The 17,730-nt window shown below is 41.1% G+C and overlaps 1 protein-coding gene across 1 annotated transcript in view; it reads right to left on the bottom strand.

Annotated features, from left to right (window-relative positions):
• The window catches only part of adamts7 (a disintegrin-like and metallopeptidase (reprolysin type) with thrombospondin type 1 motif, 7), a 310,295-nt gene that overhangs the window by 179,012 nt on the left and 113,553 nt on the right, over nt 1–17,730 (bottom strand). Inside the window, exons 6-8 of the mRNA XM_061974905.2 lie at nt 14,215–14,339; nt 11,767–11,916; nt 8,376–8,519 (exon numbers count right to left, since the gene is read on the bottom strand). Coding sequence (XP_061830889.2) covers nt 8,376–8,519; nt 11,767–11,916; nt 14,215–14,339 — 419 coding nt within the window. The remainder of the gene's footprint in view (nt 1–8,375; nt 8,520–11,766; nt 11,917–14,214; nt 14,340–17,730) is intronic.

The raw sequence follows: 17,730 nt of genomic DNA, 5'->3' as shown, positions 1-17,730 counted from the left end.
AACATTTGCAAAATAAAAGTCTTACATTACAATAATAATAATAATAATATATTTTACTTACAAGGCACCTTTCTCTGCACCCAAGGACACCGTACAAAAACAATACAATAAAATCAATTGGATAAAAACAACAACAACAACAAAAATAGATAAAACATTACAGTGAATAAGCAGTCAGGAATAGGTGTGTTTTGAGTCTTAATTTGAAAAGGAAAATGTAGTCCATATTGCGAACGTCTGGTGCGGCTGAAGCGGCTGAAGGCCCGGGCACCCATGGTGGACAGTTTATTTAAGGGGACAGTGGGATGGACAGACGACAAGGATCTTAGGGAACGTGAGGGCGTGGCAACATGGTGCAGGTCAGAAAGATATGACGGGGCAAGGTTATGGATGGCTTTGAAAGTGAGGAGAACTATTTTAAAGTGGATACGGTGTTTGATGGGTAGCCAGTCGAGCTGCTGCAGAACATGGGTGATGTGCTGGATTGAAGGGGTTCTGGTGATTATACGGGCGGCAGAGTTTTGGAGAAGCTGAAGTTTGTAAAGGGACTTGTAAGGGAAACCAAACATGAGAGAGTTGCAGTAGTCCAGACGAGAGGTGACAAGGCTATGAACCAGTATGGCAGCAGTATGTGGGGTCAGGGATGGGCGAAGGCGATTAATATTGTGGGCTTGAAAAGAGAGTGTGTTGGCGAGGATTACACCCAGACTCTTGAATTAGGCGGACGGTGAGACGGAGGAATTGTCGAGAGTCAAGCTGTTAGTTTTGGCTAGAATGGATTTGGTATCGACAAGTAAGATTTCAGTTTAATTACTGTTGAGTTGGAGGAAATTGGATAAGAACCACTCCTTGAGTTCATTGAGGCAGTCTGTAAAGGAGGAATAAAAGCAGTGGGTTTGGTAGAGAGGTAACGCTGAGTCCCATCCGCATAACAATGAAAATGTATTTTAAATTTACAGAAAATATTGCCAAGAGGTCGAATGTAGATGATGAAAAGCAGGGGACCAAGGACACAGCCCTGGGGCACACCAGCGAAAACGGGAGACGGAGGGGATTTGGATGAACTGAATTGAACAAACTAAGTGCGGTCGGATCGATACGATCCAAACCAGTGAAAGGGTGTGTTTGTGATGCTAATATTGTGCAATCTATTGAGGAGGACAGTGTGTGAAATGGTATCAAAGGCTGTGGTGAGACCTAAAAGGATGGATAGTGAGAAGACCTGAATCAGCTGCCAGGAGGAGATTTGTGGTGTTAGTGATTTTCAGTGCTGTTTCAGTGCTGTGCAGGGGTAGGAACCCAGACTAGGATTGTTCATAGAGGTGATTTAACAGTAGTTGAGTGTGAAGCTGGGAAGAGAAAGTTTTTTCAAGGATTTTTGAAATGAATGGCAGATTTGAAATGGGACAAAGGTAATTACAATTATTTGGATCTGTGCCTGGTTTTGTCAAAATTGGTGTTATGGCTGTGGTTGTTCTGAGGGAACAATTCCAGTGGTGAGTGAAGTATGGATGATATTTGTGATGAGGTGGATCAGTGAGGGGAGGCAGACTTTCACCAAAGCAGTTGGGGTGGGGGGATCTAAATGACAGGTAGATGGCTTAGATCGACGGCTAAGTGCAGTGATGTCTAACTGAGGAGGCAGGGGAAAAACTAGAAAAGGAATGGATGAAGGAGGCACGGAAGGGTGAACTGCGGTTCAGGGGAAGAAGAAAGAAGTTGTTGTTGAATCTGGGTGATTTTGGACTTAAAAAATTGCACAAGAAACAGATCAGTCCATATGAGAAGGAAGTGAATGCGGTGGATTTGTAATTTTGGCGAGAAGAGAAAAAAGTGTTTTGGAGTTGCCTTCATTAGAACTGATTAAAGATGCATAGTAGGATGTTTTGGTGTTGTTCAGGCAGTCTTTGTAGTGTTTTTCAGGTCTGTTTTTCACCAGAGCCAGCATGTCAAGTAGATGATGAAGATTATTGTTGTAGTAGGTGACCAGTTCATCGGGAGAGGAAAGAGTTTATGCTGGGGAGGCTGTTAATCGTGGTGGAAAGAGCGTCAGAGTCGAAGTCCTTGATTTTTGCGGAACCAAATATTGCGGAGAAAGTCAATTGTAGAAAAACGAGCAAGTGATCGGAGTAGGGTAAGGAATTGGAAGTTGCATTTACAACATTTACACCTGAATAGCAAACCAAATCAAGTGTGTGTCCTTTACAGTGAGTAGGGAAGTTGATGTACTGCTGCTGACCAAAGCTTTGGAGACAGGATTAAAAATTACTGGAGATTGTATTATTAGTGCTGTCCATGTAAAAATTTAAATCCCCCAGCAGTACAATATTAGGGTAAAGAGAAGAAAAGTGAGCAAGAAAAGTAGAAAAATCGCTTATAAAATCTTTGTTATATTTTGGTGGTCGGTACACAGCAGCAATGATTTTGGGAGTAGGTCCAGATAGTTGCAAAACTGTGGATTCAAAGGAGCAGAAGGCAGGAGAAGACATTTTTGAGAATTTCCACTTCTCGGGATAGATGGTCGCCAGACCTCCTACGCGACCGGTGCAGCGAGGTTTGGAAGTATAAACAAACCCGGGAGGAGTCGCGTCGTTGAGGTCCGTGAAATCATTAAGGTGTTGCCATGTTTCTGTTAGCCAGATAAAGTCCAGTCTATGGTTAGCAAGGAGATCCTGGATGAGATGTTCTTTGCTCGTGAGTGAGCGGGTGTTAAAGGGGAACATCAGACCTATGTAAGCGTCAATATATACCTTGATGTTGCAGAAAAAAAAGACCATATATTTTTTAACCGATTTCCGAACTCTAAATGGGTGAATTTTGGCGAATTAAACGCCTTTCTATTATTCGCTCTCGTTGTGACATCACATCGGGAAGCAATCATTTTCTCACTTTCGTCGGTGTGTTGTCGGAGGGTGTAACAACACGAACAGGGACGGACTCAAGTTGCACCAGTGGCCCAAAGATGCGAAAGTGGCAAGAAATTGGACGAAATTTGTTCAAAATAAAAGGGTGTGGGGAAAGCCAACGAAATGGTCAGTCGTTTGTTCCGCACACTTTACCGACGAAAGGTATGCTACGACAGAGATTGCAAGAATGTGTGGATATCCTGCAACACTGAAAGCAGATGCATTTCCAACGATAAAGTCAAAGAAATCTGCCGCCAGACCCCCATTGAATCTGCCGGAGTGTGTGAGCTATTCAGGGACAACAGACCTCGGTAGCACGGCAAGCAATGGCGGCAGTTTGTTCCCGCAGTCGAGCGAGCTAAACCCCCTGGATGTCTTGGCTCACACCGTCCCTTATGCAACCGAAGATGATCAAGAGAAGAATATCGACCCTAGCTTCCCTGGCCTGCTGACATCAACTCCAAAACTGGACAGATCAGCTTTCAGGAAAAGAGAGCGGATGAGGGTATGTCTCCAGAATATATTAATTGATGAAAACTTTATTCATTACTCGCGGTTTTACGTAAATTATTATACATAAACTGTGTTTACCAATAATTTAGCTGAAAAACATTTATTTTTTTCAATCATTCGAGTACATTCGGGTAGTCTTGTGTAATACAGTATTTTGTGTCTATTTAGGTATGGTTAACCTGAGTGCTGAAATCGTGGAAAAATATATGTTCTTAGCGCGCCTGAAATGGGCTGTCTGCACTCTTAAAGTGCATGTTGTTGCCAAATGTATTTCATATGCTGTAAACCTAGTTCATAATTGTTAGTAATTATCTTATCAGACAGTGTTAAACCGCTGAAATCCGAGTCTGAATCTGAGCTAATGTCGCTATACCTTGCTGTTTGTTTGTATTGGCATCACTGTGTGACGTCACAGGAAAATGGACGGGTGTATATAACGATGGTTAAAATCAGGCACTTTGAAGCTTTTTTTTAGGGATATTGCGTGATGGGTAAAATTTTGAAAAATAAAATAAGCCACTGGGAACTGATTTTTAATGGTTTTAACCCTTCTGAAATTGTGATAATGTTCCCCTTTAAGAAGACCGAAGATGGCGTTAGCGCCGTCATTTTGATGTCTTGGGTTAGCCGACCTCGCTAGGCCGGCTAACACTTTGTGGTTGACTCCCCGGTCAAAGTTCCGTGGCGGGCGATGATTTGTTGACCAAATTGATTTTATTGCCGTGTTGTCACTGAGCTGGTGGTTTCTGCGAGACCCACGGTGGATGTACCTTCGGTAAGGCTGGTAGGCTATGTCCGGTTGAAGGTGAAGCGTCACTGGCTGTGGACGAAACAGCCGAGAACGGAGTCGTAGGCGCTCAGCAGCAGAATATTGGAGGAGAGCAGTCACCGGAAAGTGGACGTGGCTCAAAAGAATCCACATCAGCGGGATCCAAACATTTGATTTACATTGTGGCGGAAAACTGGAAGTGGCGTCTTTCACCAAACTCCGATGATCAGCAGGTGAGGGATTTCTCAGATTACCAAAACGAGATAATACTTAAAAAGTGCAGTAAAAGCAAGCACCTAAAACAACTTCAGAGAATAAATAAAACTGATGAGCGCGCCAGCGTTCACTCAACCGGAAGCCATCTTAACAGCCCGATCATGTTTGGCACTAGGGGTGGGCACCGAATCTGGTACTTTTTTAGCACCGACCGAAACCAGCCGGTACCGATTCAAGTAAGATCCAGCGGTGCCATGTTTCAGTGCCTGGATTGCGCGCCATGTCACGTCTGTTTGAATTAGCACTAGTGAGTGGCGAGGTACTTGATAGCGCTTGAGAGGAAAACAGGCGATTTCAAAGCGGACATGCTTTTAGTAATCTTGCAAGCCATCAATGTTTCATGACAAAAACCCAACCATGCCAAAAAGAAAACGCTCTAAAGTGGGGCTCGTCTTTTCCAAATGCGATGCCGATGCAGATTATGCTCGTGGCAATAGTTGTGACGTAAAAATCCAGGCAAGTGGCGGGAATACTTCCAATTTGAGGAAGCACCTGGTAACACAGGATATGTCCCATGGCTGAAGAGTGCAGCCAAGTTAATGTGTGGCTGCAACTCCTGCATTAGGCAACTTTAGAGACTCGGCTGCAGACAACAACACTGGGGGAAGAAATGGCAATAACATTTGGTGACATCCTCTACGTCTGCTCCAGGTAAAAAGCCTACTGTATAAGAATACTTTAGTTTTGCATTATAACTTGCAATAGTTATCATAATCAGCTCGGTTCCGTATACCAGTGACGTGCGGTGAGGTTCATGGCTGGTGAGGCACTGACTTCATCACAGTCAGATTTACAAACATATGAACCCTAAAGAGTATCTTATTCACCATTTGATTGGCAGCAGTTAACGGGTTATGTTTAAAAGCTCATACCAGCATTCTTCCTTGCTTGGCACTCAGCATCAAGTGTTGGAATTGGGGGTTAAATCACCAAAAATGATTCCCAGGCGCGGCGCTGCTGCTGCCCACTGCTCCCCTCACCTCCCAGGGGGGTGAGCAAGGGGATGGGTCAAATGCAGAGGACAAATTTCACCACACCTAGTGTGTGTGTGACAATCATTGGTACTTTAACTTAACTTTAACTTTACACATACAAACTGTAGCACACAAAAAAGCACATTTAATAAAAAAAAACATTATTATGGTCTTACCTTTACTTATAAATGAAGTCCATGCGCAGCTCCTTTTGAACAAAAGCATCGATAACTTGTTTATAGAAGTCTTCCTTATCTTTCTTCAGTTTTAAAAGTTTCTCTATCTCAATGGAGATCTTCCTTTAAGTATTACCTCCTGCTTCGATTGAAAGTCCAGTTTAGAAAACTGTTTTATTTTAGATATGTAATCCTCCATGTTAAAAGTTCAGGCAAGAGGAAAAAATAAACGATCGCTGCTAACTGTTGCTGCTTGTTGTCACTTCTTCTGCAGCCGAGTAGTCGCAAGAATGATCGCTGGGATCACTACCGCCCTCTACCAGGAGGCGGGATTACTGTGAGCCTCACACAGTGCGTCTTCGCAGCAGTTTTATGATTGCTCAGCACAAGAAATACGTTACACACATACAGTTGTTGACAAAATACACTGTACATTATACACCTCAGCAACTATGGAAATGTATAATATAATTCATATAGCAATACGGTCTCACTGCACAGCAGGCCAGCAGTTAGCCGAGTCATTGCGCAATCCATGGTGAGGCTCAACTCAGTGACGTGCCTCAACTGGCTGGTGACTCACCGCAAGTCTATTCTCAGTATTTGAAAATGTGAAAATTCAGCGATTTTAAATAAAAATTATCTAAAACTGGTGAACTTAAATGGAAAATAACTTTATAGTATAATCGCTGGATACATATAACAATTTAATTTTTTTTTTTCTTTTTACATTTTTTTTCTTTCTATGATGGCACGTGAGGCCCCGCCTCACCTGCCTCTAGTGACCGCACGTCACTGCCGTATATTGTACTTTGTAATATTAATGTAAACATTTTGCTTCACTTTCATTTGTAGTTTAATACTTTTGAAAACAAATATTGGTATTTACTTTTAATCCATCCTTTATTGCTCATTTCTTTCAACATAATTGCCTCCATGGACTCCCAGCAGATATTTTCCAGATGGAAAAAAAAGGGAGTACATGGATCGTGGCAATGTGAAGACCATTAACTTGTACAACATGTAATGTACAGAATATCAAAAGAAATATCAGAATACAGCTGGGATAGCATCTGTCATCATGGCAATGTGAAACGTATGGTGACAGCCAAAGCTAAGTTGCCTTCGCAACTTAGATTCAATATCCCTCTTCAAATCAAGACTCAAAACACACCTATTCCTGACTGCTTATTCATTGTAATCATCTTTTCTTTTCTCTTTGTTTTTTTATCCAATTTGATTTTATTGTTGTGATTTTGTACGGTGTCCTTGAGTGCCCAGAAAGGCGCCTTATAAATAACATTTATTATTATTATTATTATTTATGGTGACAGCCAAATTGCATGAAAAAATAATTCCTTGTTCGTTTGCATATTGTGAAATATATGTGCCAAGTTATATGGCAATCTGAAACGTTTGAAACAGTAGCCTGTAGGCATACCTTGGTAAAAATGTATCCTATTTAGTTTTGGGCGTATATTAGGCTGCGAAGCATGCTGTACTTATTTTCACCAATATAACCATTGCTAGCATTGGTTGTAGTTTGTTTTAGTCTTTGTTTTCTGATCGTACTGACAATAACTGTTACGGCGGGGTTGCAGCTGGCTGCGAGCTTCGTTCCCCCGGGATGCAAACGGACGACTACGGACAGGACTTGCAGGTAGGAACATGATTTAATCTTGAAAACACTCAAAGCGGTACAAAAAACAGAAAACAAACCAACGGAACAAGGTGCTGATCGCACTTGAAGCTAAGGCTACTACTTAGCATAGACTAAAGATAAGCGATACTCACGTAACAGGAGCATGAAGCAAACAAAGAAGCCAGGCAGACTGACTGGCAAAAGCAGGCTTAAATACTGCCTCTGATGAGAAACAGGTGAGCGTCCCGAACACCAGAGGCAGGTGAAAACAATAAGCAGCCAAGGCAACCAAACCAAACTCAGAGGTGTCACAAACAGGAACTAAAAGAGTCCAAAACTAACAGAAAATACAAAAACATGATCCGAACCACGGATCATGACAATAACCATATGATTGCCATTTGTTGTGATATTGTACGCAGGCATGACGTACTTCTTCATGAAAATAGCCTAATTGCTGTGTAAAATGTGTTCTTTGTTATTGACAAAATGCTTGTCTATTCAGCTATTATTGTCCCAGCACCTCAACCCCGAGTAAGAGGCAGTGGAATTTGAAGTTCCTTGGAGTAGCCCAGTCGACCGAGCTGCATTTGGCTGCGTATATGGCAACCTTAGTCAGGGAGAGGGGCTACAAAATTTTGACCGTGATTGCAGTACCATTTCTGGCCAGATTTTTACATATGGCTCTTTTTAAAGCCTACCATTGACAAATATAATCACGTTTAAAATGTTTTAATACTGGTTTAAAATATTTTGACTTACATTACACTGTTTTTTGCAGATAATGAAGAAACATTAATAATATAATAAAAAGAGGTCCCATCATCATTCATTTTTTCTGAATGCGACCCTCGGTGGAAAATGCTTGCACACCTCTAGTTGACAATATACGACTTCTGCTCTTTTACAGTTCTTGGACTATTTCTTGAAAACCAGCTTCTGTGTGCGCCAATACATTTTTTATTTTATTGATTTATAGTACGTATACGTACTATAAATCACTAATCTCCATAATGTATTTCTATTTGCATTTGTTTTATGTTCTGTAAAAAGTACATTTCCTTGCATAAAACATTACACAACAGCATACAAGCGTTGCATGCATTGTGCGGTACTCACTCTAGGAAGCGTGTGATGTACTGGCGACTGCAGCGGGACCACCTGGGCAGAGAGGTGCCGTAGAGCAGCTGCGGCGACATGATGAAAGGTCTTTTCCCAATGGGTTCACAGTCATTACCATTGCCATCATGCTGAATCCCAAAACTGCGAGAAAAAAAGCGTAGCATATGGACAGAGTGATAATTATGGGATTAAAAAGGATGAAGCACAAAGAGTATGAATGCAGACGGGTAGAACTGTACATGAATTGTCCATGTACATTAGCTACATTCAATCAGAAGTTATTGCAGGACTTTGTGGTGCATATCATACCTTTGATAGTTTGAGGCTTATCATGGAATTTCCTTCTTTATCCTGAAATCTGAATATCCAGAACATTTTGTAAGGAGTGTATTTTCTATATAATTGGGCCTTGCAACAAGAAAATGTGTGAAATGGTTCATTAACGGCTTAAGGGTCTTAAAGGGGAACTGCACTTTTTTGGGGAATGTTGCTTAAAGGGGAACATTATCACCAGACCTATGTAAGCGTCAATATATACCTTGATGTTGCAGAAAAAAGACCATATATTTTTTCAACCGATTTCCGAACTCTAAATGGGTGAATTTGGGCGAAATAAACGGCTTTCTAATATTCGCTCTCGGAGCGATGACGTCACAATGTGACGTCGCATCGGGAAAAAATCCGCCATTTTCTCAAACACTGAGTCAAATCAGCTCTGTTATTTTCCGTTTTTTCGACTGTTTTCCGTACCTTGGAGACATCATGCCTTGTCGGTGTGTTGTCGGAGGGTGAAACAACACGAACAGGGACGGATTCAAGTTGCACCAGTGGCCCAAAGATGCGAAAGTGGCAAGAAATTGGACGTTTGTTCCGCACACTTTACCAACGAAAGCTATGCTACGACAGAGATGGCAAGAATGTGTGGATATCCTGCGACACTCAAAGCAGATGCATTTCCAACGATAAAGTCAAAGAAATCTGCCGCCAGACCCCCATTTAATCTGCCGGAGTGTGTGAGCAATTCAGGGACAAAGGACCTCGGTAGCACGGCAAGCGATGGCGGCAGTTTGTTCCCGCAGACGAGCGAGCTAAACCCCCTGGATGTCTTGGCTCACACTGTCCCTTATGCCACCGAAGATGATCAACAGAAGAATATCGACCCTAGCTTCCCTGGCCTGCTGACATCAACTCCAAAACTGGACAGATCAGCTTTCAGGAAAAGAGCGCGGATGAGGGTATGTCTACAGAATATATTAATTGATGAAAATTGGGCTGTCTGCACTCTCAAAGTGCATGTTGTTGCCAAATGTATTTCATATGCTGTAAACCTTGTTCATAGTTGTTAGTTTCCTTTAATGCCAAACAAACACATACCAATTGTTGGTTGGAAGGCGATCGCCGAATTCGTCCTCGCTTTCTCCCGTGTCGCGGGAATATAAAAATATAAAATATAAAAAATATAATAAGCCACTGGGAACTGATTTTTAATGGTTTAAACAATTCTGAAATTGTGATAATGTTCCCCTTTAACATTCACAATCCTTATGTAAGACAAGAACACATGTTTTTCTTTTTTTATGCATTGTAAGTTGTACAAGGTGGCTAACAATGCAACTAATAGGAATACACATATCCACTAATAAAACCCTCTGAAAACAATCCAAAAAAACACCAACAATACTGTATTTACATCTTGTGACCTATATATTAACTAAATATTAGCAATATTTTGGTATTATAAGTGCTAACGCAGACAATCTATTTTAGCAGTGTATTGATCACAGAGACCTAACCAGCTAATGCTGCTATATTGACATCATCAGCCGGCAAGCTGCTGCTGCGTAGTAGTACTAGAGTTGGTGAAAGTTAATTCTAGATTATCAATCATGTCTCTCACTTGGATAGTAGAAAGTTGTTGACATAAACCGAAAAGTTCGGCAACTTTGACATTAGTCCCAGAGATGGCGAGAAAGCCACAAAGACGCCTGTCGGCGGCACATTTTTTTTAACCCCTCAAGTGGGTTATGATTAATTGTTCATCTAAATAGGGCGATATGATTACCAAATAACTGGCATTCCAATGAGAGCAGACTTAGTACAGTAAATAATTGTTTTATTACGCACTTTGCAGTTTGTATTTCTTGTTCAGCACTTGGCAATACTGCTACATGATGCTTAGTGTTTCATGCTTGGCACACAGCTTCCATAACTTGTAGCTCATCTTCCTTATATTCAGGCTCAAAAATATTGGGCTCTGGAGCATAATTTGTCCCAAAATAGTCTTTGTTGTCTCTCATGAAGTTAAAGTTAAGTTAAAGTACCAATGATTGTCACACACACACTTGGTGTGGCGAAATTATTCTCTGCATTTGACCCATCACCCTTGAGGTGAGGGGAGCAGTGGGCAGCAGTGGTGGCCGCGCCCGGTAATCATTTTTGGTGATTTAACCCCTAATTCCAACCCTTGATGCTGAGTGCCAAGCAGGGAGGTAATGGGTCCCATTTTTATAGTCGTTGGTATGTACAGTACTTTGATTATAAAAGTCTGATCATTTTCCATTAGGCCTTAAAGTTTAGCTTGGTGCAGTTTTTGAACTTGTGTATATAATTCCCCATAATGGTAGTCATGTTTATTCATCAAGCAGAACATTAAAAAAAATATTTCTAAACAAAATCCGCTGGCTTCTTCGGTTGAAAAAGATGGTATTGTAGCAGCGAGTGCCTACTAGGTTAGAATGTCCGCCCTGAGATCGGTAGGTCGTGAGTTCAAACCAAAGACTATAAAAATGGGACCCATTACCTCCCTGCTTGGCACTCAGCATCAAGGGTTGGAATTGGGTGTTAAATCACCAAAATGATTCCTGAACGCGGCCACCGCTGCTGCTCACTGCTCCCCTCACCCCCCCAGGGTAGTGAAACAAGGGGATGGGTCGAATGCAGAGGGTAATTTCACCACACCAAGTGTGTGGTGCTTTAACTTTAACATACGCCACTGCAAACTGCACTGCACTGAAAACTATTTGCCAATTGCCAAGATTTAAATTCTTATTTCTATAATTGTTCTAGTTTTAAAAGCTATTATTTATTTTTTTAGTCATTGACTTGACATCATAATCTTAATTTTTATTTATTTTTTTTTTTTTTTAAATCAACACAAGTTGTATCAACACCTGCCTACCCTGGCTGCATGTCCCTGGTGCACACGTACAAAAAGAATAGAGAAGTAAAACCGGAGAAAATAGGGAACTCCTTTAAAGCGGTGAATATATCTTAAAGAATGAAAGCATTTGACAACAGAGAGAGAGCGGGATGGTTGCAGCACATTCAAAAGGTAGCGCCCTCTCGCCCATTGCAAACACTACTTTTAATGTGTGTCATAGAAACTTACTTGTGCCCCAGCTCATGTGCCACAGTGAAAGCCAGTGGGAGGCCGGTGTCTTCACTGATACTGCAACTGCGATGTGATTGACACATCCCCGCCACATGGGACAACCCCAGGGTTTCGCAAGGCATATTGATGGATGCACAGATGTCCTTCCTGCAGAAACAGAGTGCCATCCTAATTAGATGTACGCAAGCTGGAAATGGCAAGGGACAACTGAGATTAGAATGACATAATGATGGCGACGGTACGGAAAGGTGGTGGGATTTAAAAAAGGAGAGCCTTTTATCGCATGCTGCCATTTATAGTGTTTCATTAGGCAACCAAAGCTAATATTATGCAAGTGCATAGGTTTATGCCACCTCTGTTATCCGCAAGGTGGATGACTAAGAATATGTAGTACAAACCCTGTTTCCATATGAGTTGGGAAATTGTGTTAGATGTAAATATAAACGGAATACAATGATTTGCAAATCATTTTCAACCCATATTCAGTTGAATATGCTACAAAGACAACATATTTGATGTTCAAACTGATAAACATTTTTTTTTTGTTGCAAATAATCATTAACTTTAGAATTTGATGCCAGCAACACGTGACAAAGAAGTTGGGAAAGGTGGCAATAAATACTAAAAAAGTTGAGGAATGCTCATTAAACACTTATTTGGAACATCCCACAGGCAAATTGGGAACAGGTGGGTGCCATGATTGGGTATAAAAGTAGATTCCATGATATACTCAGTCATTCACAAACAAGGATGGGGCGAGGGTCACCACTTTGTCAACAAATGCGTGAGCAAATTGTTGAACAGTTTAAGAAAAACCTTTCTCAAGCAGCTATTGCAAGGAATTTAGGGATTTCACCATCTACGGTCCGTAATATCATCAAAGGGTTCAGAGAATCTGGAGAAATCACTGCACGTAAGCAGCTAAGCCTGTGACATTCGATCCCTCAGGCTGTACTGCATCAACAAGTGACATCAGTGTGTAAAGGATATCACCACATGGGCTCAGAAACATTTTAAAAACCCACTGTCCGTAACTACAGTTGGTCGCTACATCTGTAAGTGCAAGTTAAAACTCTCCTATGCAAGGTGAAAACCATTTATCAACAACACCCAGAAACGCTGTCGGCTTCGTTGGGCCTGAGCTCATCTAAGATGGACTGATACTAAGTGGAAAAGTGTTCTGTGGTCTGACGAGTCCACATTTCAAATAGTTTTTGGAAACTGTGGACGTCGGACAGGAACACCATGCCTACCGTCAAGCATGGTGGTGGTATGATTATGCCTTGGGCCTGTTTTGCTGCCATTGGAACTGGTGCTTTTCAGAGCGTAAATGGGACAATGAAAAATGAGGATTACCTCCAAATTCTTCAGGACAACCTAAAATCATCAGCCCGGAGGTTGGGTCTTGGGCGCAGTTGGGTGTTTTCCAACAGGACAATGACCCCAAACACACGTCAAAAGTGGTAAAGGAATGGCTCAATCACGCTAGAATTAAGGTTTGAGAATGGCCTTCCCAAAGTCCTGACTTAAACATGTGGACAATGCTGAAGAAACAAGTCCATGTCAGAAAACCAACAAATTTAGCTAAACTGCACCGATTTTGTCAAGAGGAGTGGTCAAAAATTCCACCAGAAGCTTGTGGATGGCTACCAAAAGCGCCTTATTGCAGTGAAACTTGCCAAGGGACATGTAACTAAATATTAACATTGCTGTATGTATACTTTTGACCCTGCAGTTTTGGTCATATTTTCTGTAGACTCATAATAAATTCATAAAAGAACCAAACTTCATGAATGTCTTTTGTGACCAACAAGTATGTGCTCCAATCACTATCACAAAAAAATAAGAGTTGTAGAAATTATTGGAAACTCAAGACAGCCATGACATTATGTTCTTTACAAGTGTGTGTAAACTTTTGATCGCGACTGTATATCTCCTATTTTTCACAAACCGTAAATAAACCAAAATAAATTAAACAAAAATTATTCCACTACTTGAAAGCGAGAAGGTAGGTAGTGTTTTATTTTAGACCTCCATTGTGACTGTTTGCGAGTATTGATGCATTCTTTTCTCATAGCCTGCTCCAGCTCAGTCTGAAGACAACATGTGAGAAAGTACGAGAAAAGAGGAAAGGGAAGGAAAAAAAAGATTCAGCGGAAGCAGACTTAGACGGACTAAAAATGTATCAGCAAGCGGGGAAGATGAAAAAGAGCGACACGGAGGAGTGTGCTGATGAGTGATTGCTCACAGACGGCTGAAAGGAACACATTTATAAAAGGAAATAATGTAGGGGCCTAAGGGCGCTTTTAACAAACTTTCAACGTGTCATCACTTCTTCCAGCCGTCAGTTACGACACTTTAGTACAGGCCGACACACGGCAGGGTGCTACGGCTTCCGGGCACATAAGTCACTCACTCACTTTATCCATTAAAGCTGTTGTTTACCTGGTGAGGAGAACAGCGACGTCGTGGTGCAGATAATGATCGTCTCCCTTCAAGTTCAGCCGTTTCTGCCACTTGCAAAAGCTACTCAAGCTATTGTCAGCATGGTGTGTAATCTTTAAGTCATCCTGCAAAATCAAATGTCACAAAGCGACAAAGTTAAGGAGGTCCAGCTTTGAGGAAAATGTACGATAAATGAACAAAATAACAGAAAAAAAAACAAGTTGTGGTTAATCGACGGATGCAATAAAAAATGGGTTTCATTTAAATTGTGCAATCGTGAGTTGAATCCATCGACCTAACTTTAAAACAGGCCTCAGTGTAGATATATAACCATGCTCTGAACGACAAATTCTAAAAAACTACCTTGAACTTTTAGTACAGGGCCATAGTTATTTCACAAGAGTTGTGGTGTGACTTCTGAATGGAGAACACACGCACGTTTGGTAATAAAATCCCATTACAAACACAGTTGGAAACACGTAGTGTATTAATAACACAAGTCACCAATGCCGGAAAACACACCACAGTGGTGTGCAGTGTTTGGTTGTACAATAATGGAGGTGGTATACAAAAACTTTGGCTAATTTTTGGCAAAGTTTCCATCGAAAAGTAAGGCGTACAAACACCAAAGTACCAACGTCTGTATGTCTTGCTATAACTAATCACGAAACCCTAAACCAGGGGTCGGCAACCCGCGGCTCTAGAGCCGTATGCGGCTCTTTAGCGCCGCCCTCGTGGCTCTCTGGAGCTTTTTCAAAAATGTATGAAAAATGGAAAAAGTTGAGGGGGAAAACAAATATTTTTTGTGTTAATATGGTTTCTGTAGGAGGACAAACATGAAACAAACCTCCCTAATTGTTATAAAGCACACTGTTTATATTAAACATGCTTCACTGATTCGAGTATTTGGCGAGCGCTGTTTTGTCCTACTAATTTTGGCGGTCCTTGAACTCACCTTAGTTTGTTTACATGTATAACTTTCTCCGACTTTCTAGAATGTGTTTTATGCCACTTCTTTGTCTGTCTCATTTTGTCTACCAAACTTAACGTTGTGCATGAACCCACAAAGGTGAGTTTTGTTGATGTTATTGACTTGTGTGGAGTGCTAATCAGACATATTTGGTCACTGCATGACTGCGAGCTAATCGATGCTAACATGCTATTTAGGCTGGCTATATGTACATATTGCATCATTATGCCTCATTTGTAGGTATATTTGAGGTCATTTAGTTTCCTTTAAGTCCTCTTAATTCAATTTATATCTCATGACTCACTATCTGTATGTAATATGGCTTTTATTTTTTTTGCGGCTCCAGACAGATCATTAACTTAGAATTTAATGGCAGCAACACATTGCAAAAAAGTTGGCACAGGGGCATTTTTACCACTGTGTTACATGGCCTTTCCTTTTAACAACACTCAGTAAACGTTTGGGAACTGAGGAGACCAATCTTTGAAGGTTTTCAGGTGGAATTCTTTCCCATTCTTGCTTGATGTACAGCTTAAGTTGTCCAACAGTCCGGGGTCTCCAATGTGGTATTTTAGGCTTCAATTTTGCGCCAAACATTTTCAATGGGAGACAGGTCTGGACTACAGGCAGGCCAGTCTAGTACCCGCACTCTTTTACGATGAAGCCATGCTGTTGTAACATGTGGCTTGTCATTGTCTTGCTGAAATAAGCAGGGGCGTCCTATGATAACGATGCTTGGATGGCAACATATGTTGCTCCAAAACCTGTATGTACCTTTCAGCATTAATGGTGCCTTCACAGATGTGTAGGTTACCCATGCCTTGGGCACTAATACACCCCCATACCATCACAGATGCTGGCTTTTGCACCTATAACAATCCGGATGGTTCTTTTCCTCTTTGTTCCGGAGGACACGACGTCCACAGTTTCCAAAAACAATTTGAAATATGGACTCGTCAGTCCACAGAACACTATTCCACTTTGCATCAGTCCATCTTATATGAGCTCGGGGCCCAGCGAAGCCGGTGCCGTTTCTGGGTGTTGTTGATAAATGGCTTTCGCTTTGCACAGTATAGTTTTAACTTGCACTTACAGATGTAGCGACAAACTAATTACTGACAGTGGTTTTCTGAAGTGTTCCAGAGCCCATGTGGTGATATCCTTTACACACTGATGTTGCATTTTGATGCAGTACCGCCTGAGGGATCAAAGGTCACGGGCATTCAGTGTTGGTTTTCAGCCTTGCTGCTTACGTGCAGTGATTTCTCTAGATTCTCTGAACCTTTTGATGATATTACAGACTGTAGATGGTGAAATCCTTAAAGTCCTTGCAATAGCTGGTTGAGAAATGTTGTTCTTAAACATATTGCTCACGCATTTGTTCACAAATTGGTGACCTTCGCCCCATCCTTGTTTGTGAATGACTGAGCATTTCATGGAAGCTGCTTTTATACCCAATCATGGCATCCACCTGTTCCCAATTAGCCTGTTCACCTGTGGGATGTTCCAAATAAGTGTTTGATGAGCATTCCTCAACTATCTCAGTCTGTTTTGCCACTTGTGCCAGCTTTTTTTAAACATGTTGCAGGCATCAAATTCCAAATGAGCTAATATTTGCAAAAAGTATCAAAGTTTTCCAGTTCGAACATTAAGTATCTTGTCTTTGCAGTCTATTCAATAGAATATAAGTTGAAAAGGATTTGCAAATCATTGTATTCTGTTTTTCTTTCCGAGTTACACAACGTACCCAACTTCACTGGTTTTGGGTTTTGTAAAATTCACAGCCTGGGACCAAGAGACCCTGAACATTAGAGGCTGTGTGAACAATGAATGGATATTACGTAATTTGGTTATAAAACAACCAAATTTCATGTGAATGAGCTTTCCTTTCATCTGAAGCTTTCACAAACTTAGAGCAAGAATGTATATTCACATTTAGCTTAGATTCAGGTATAAGTGGTTTTCTGGATCTTTAGATATTTCTGCAAGCATGCAGAACACGTTTTAACACATATCTGATTAAACAGTTCACTACACTAAATGACGTCAGATTAATTGTTAACCAATATATTTTTATTCACAGTTGTACTTCAACTTACAAGTATTTTGACATACGGGCTGTGCCTCTTCTTTTGGTTATACTTTAAGTTGCAAGCATACATTTGAAGGGATTACAAACTTCCCCATCACTAGTGGAGCGTAGTGATTATCAGAATGAACCTTTGGGGAACTGCACTTTTTTTTGAATTTGGAATCGTTCACAATCATTATGAAAGACATGACGACGGATGGATTTTTTTTAATGTATTCTACACATTAAACTTAAACAAAAGTCTGCTTAAAGCAGAACCAATGGGGACCCCCACTATTTCGCCCATAAAATCCAATAAATAACCATTGAAAAACCGCCAACAATACTCGATTTACATTTCGTGACGTGAATATCAACCAAGTATTAGTGATATTGTTTTTATAAGCGCTAACGCAGACAAACTATTTATAGCGGCGCAATGATCATTCTGGTGTGTACCTATGTTTACATCATT

Source organism: Nerophis lumbriciformis, linkage group LG15 (genome assembly GCF_033978685.3).
Source record: "Nerophis lumbriciformis linkage group LG15, RoL_Nlum_v2.1, whole genome shotgun sequence".
In the NCBI taxonomy this organism is placed as follows: domain Eukaryota; kingdom Metazoa; phylum Chordata; class Actinopteri; order Syngnathiformes; family Syngnathidae; genus Nerophis; species Nerophis lumbriciformis.
The sequence above is the reverse complement of the archived record's forward strand: the minus strand, read 5'-3'. Positions and strand labels throughout refer to the sequence as shown.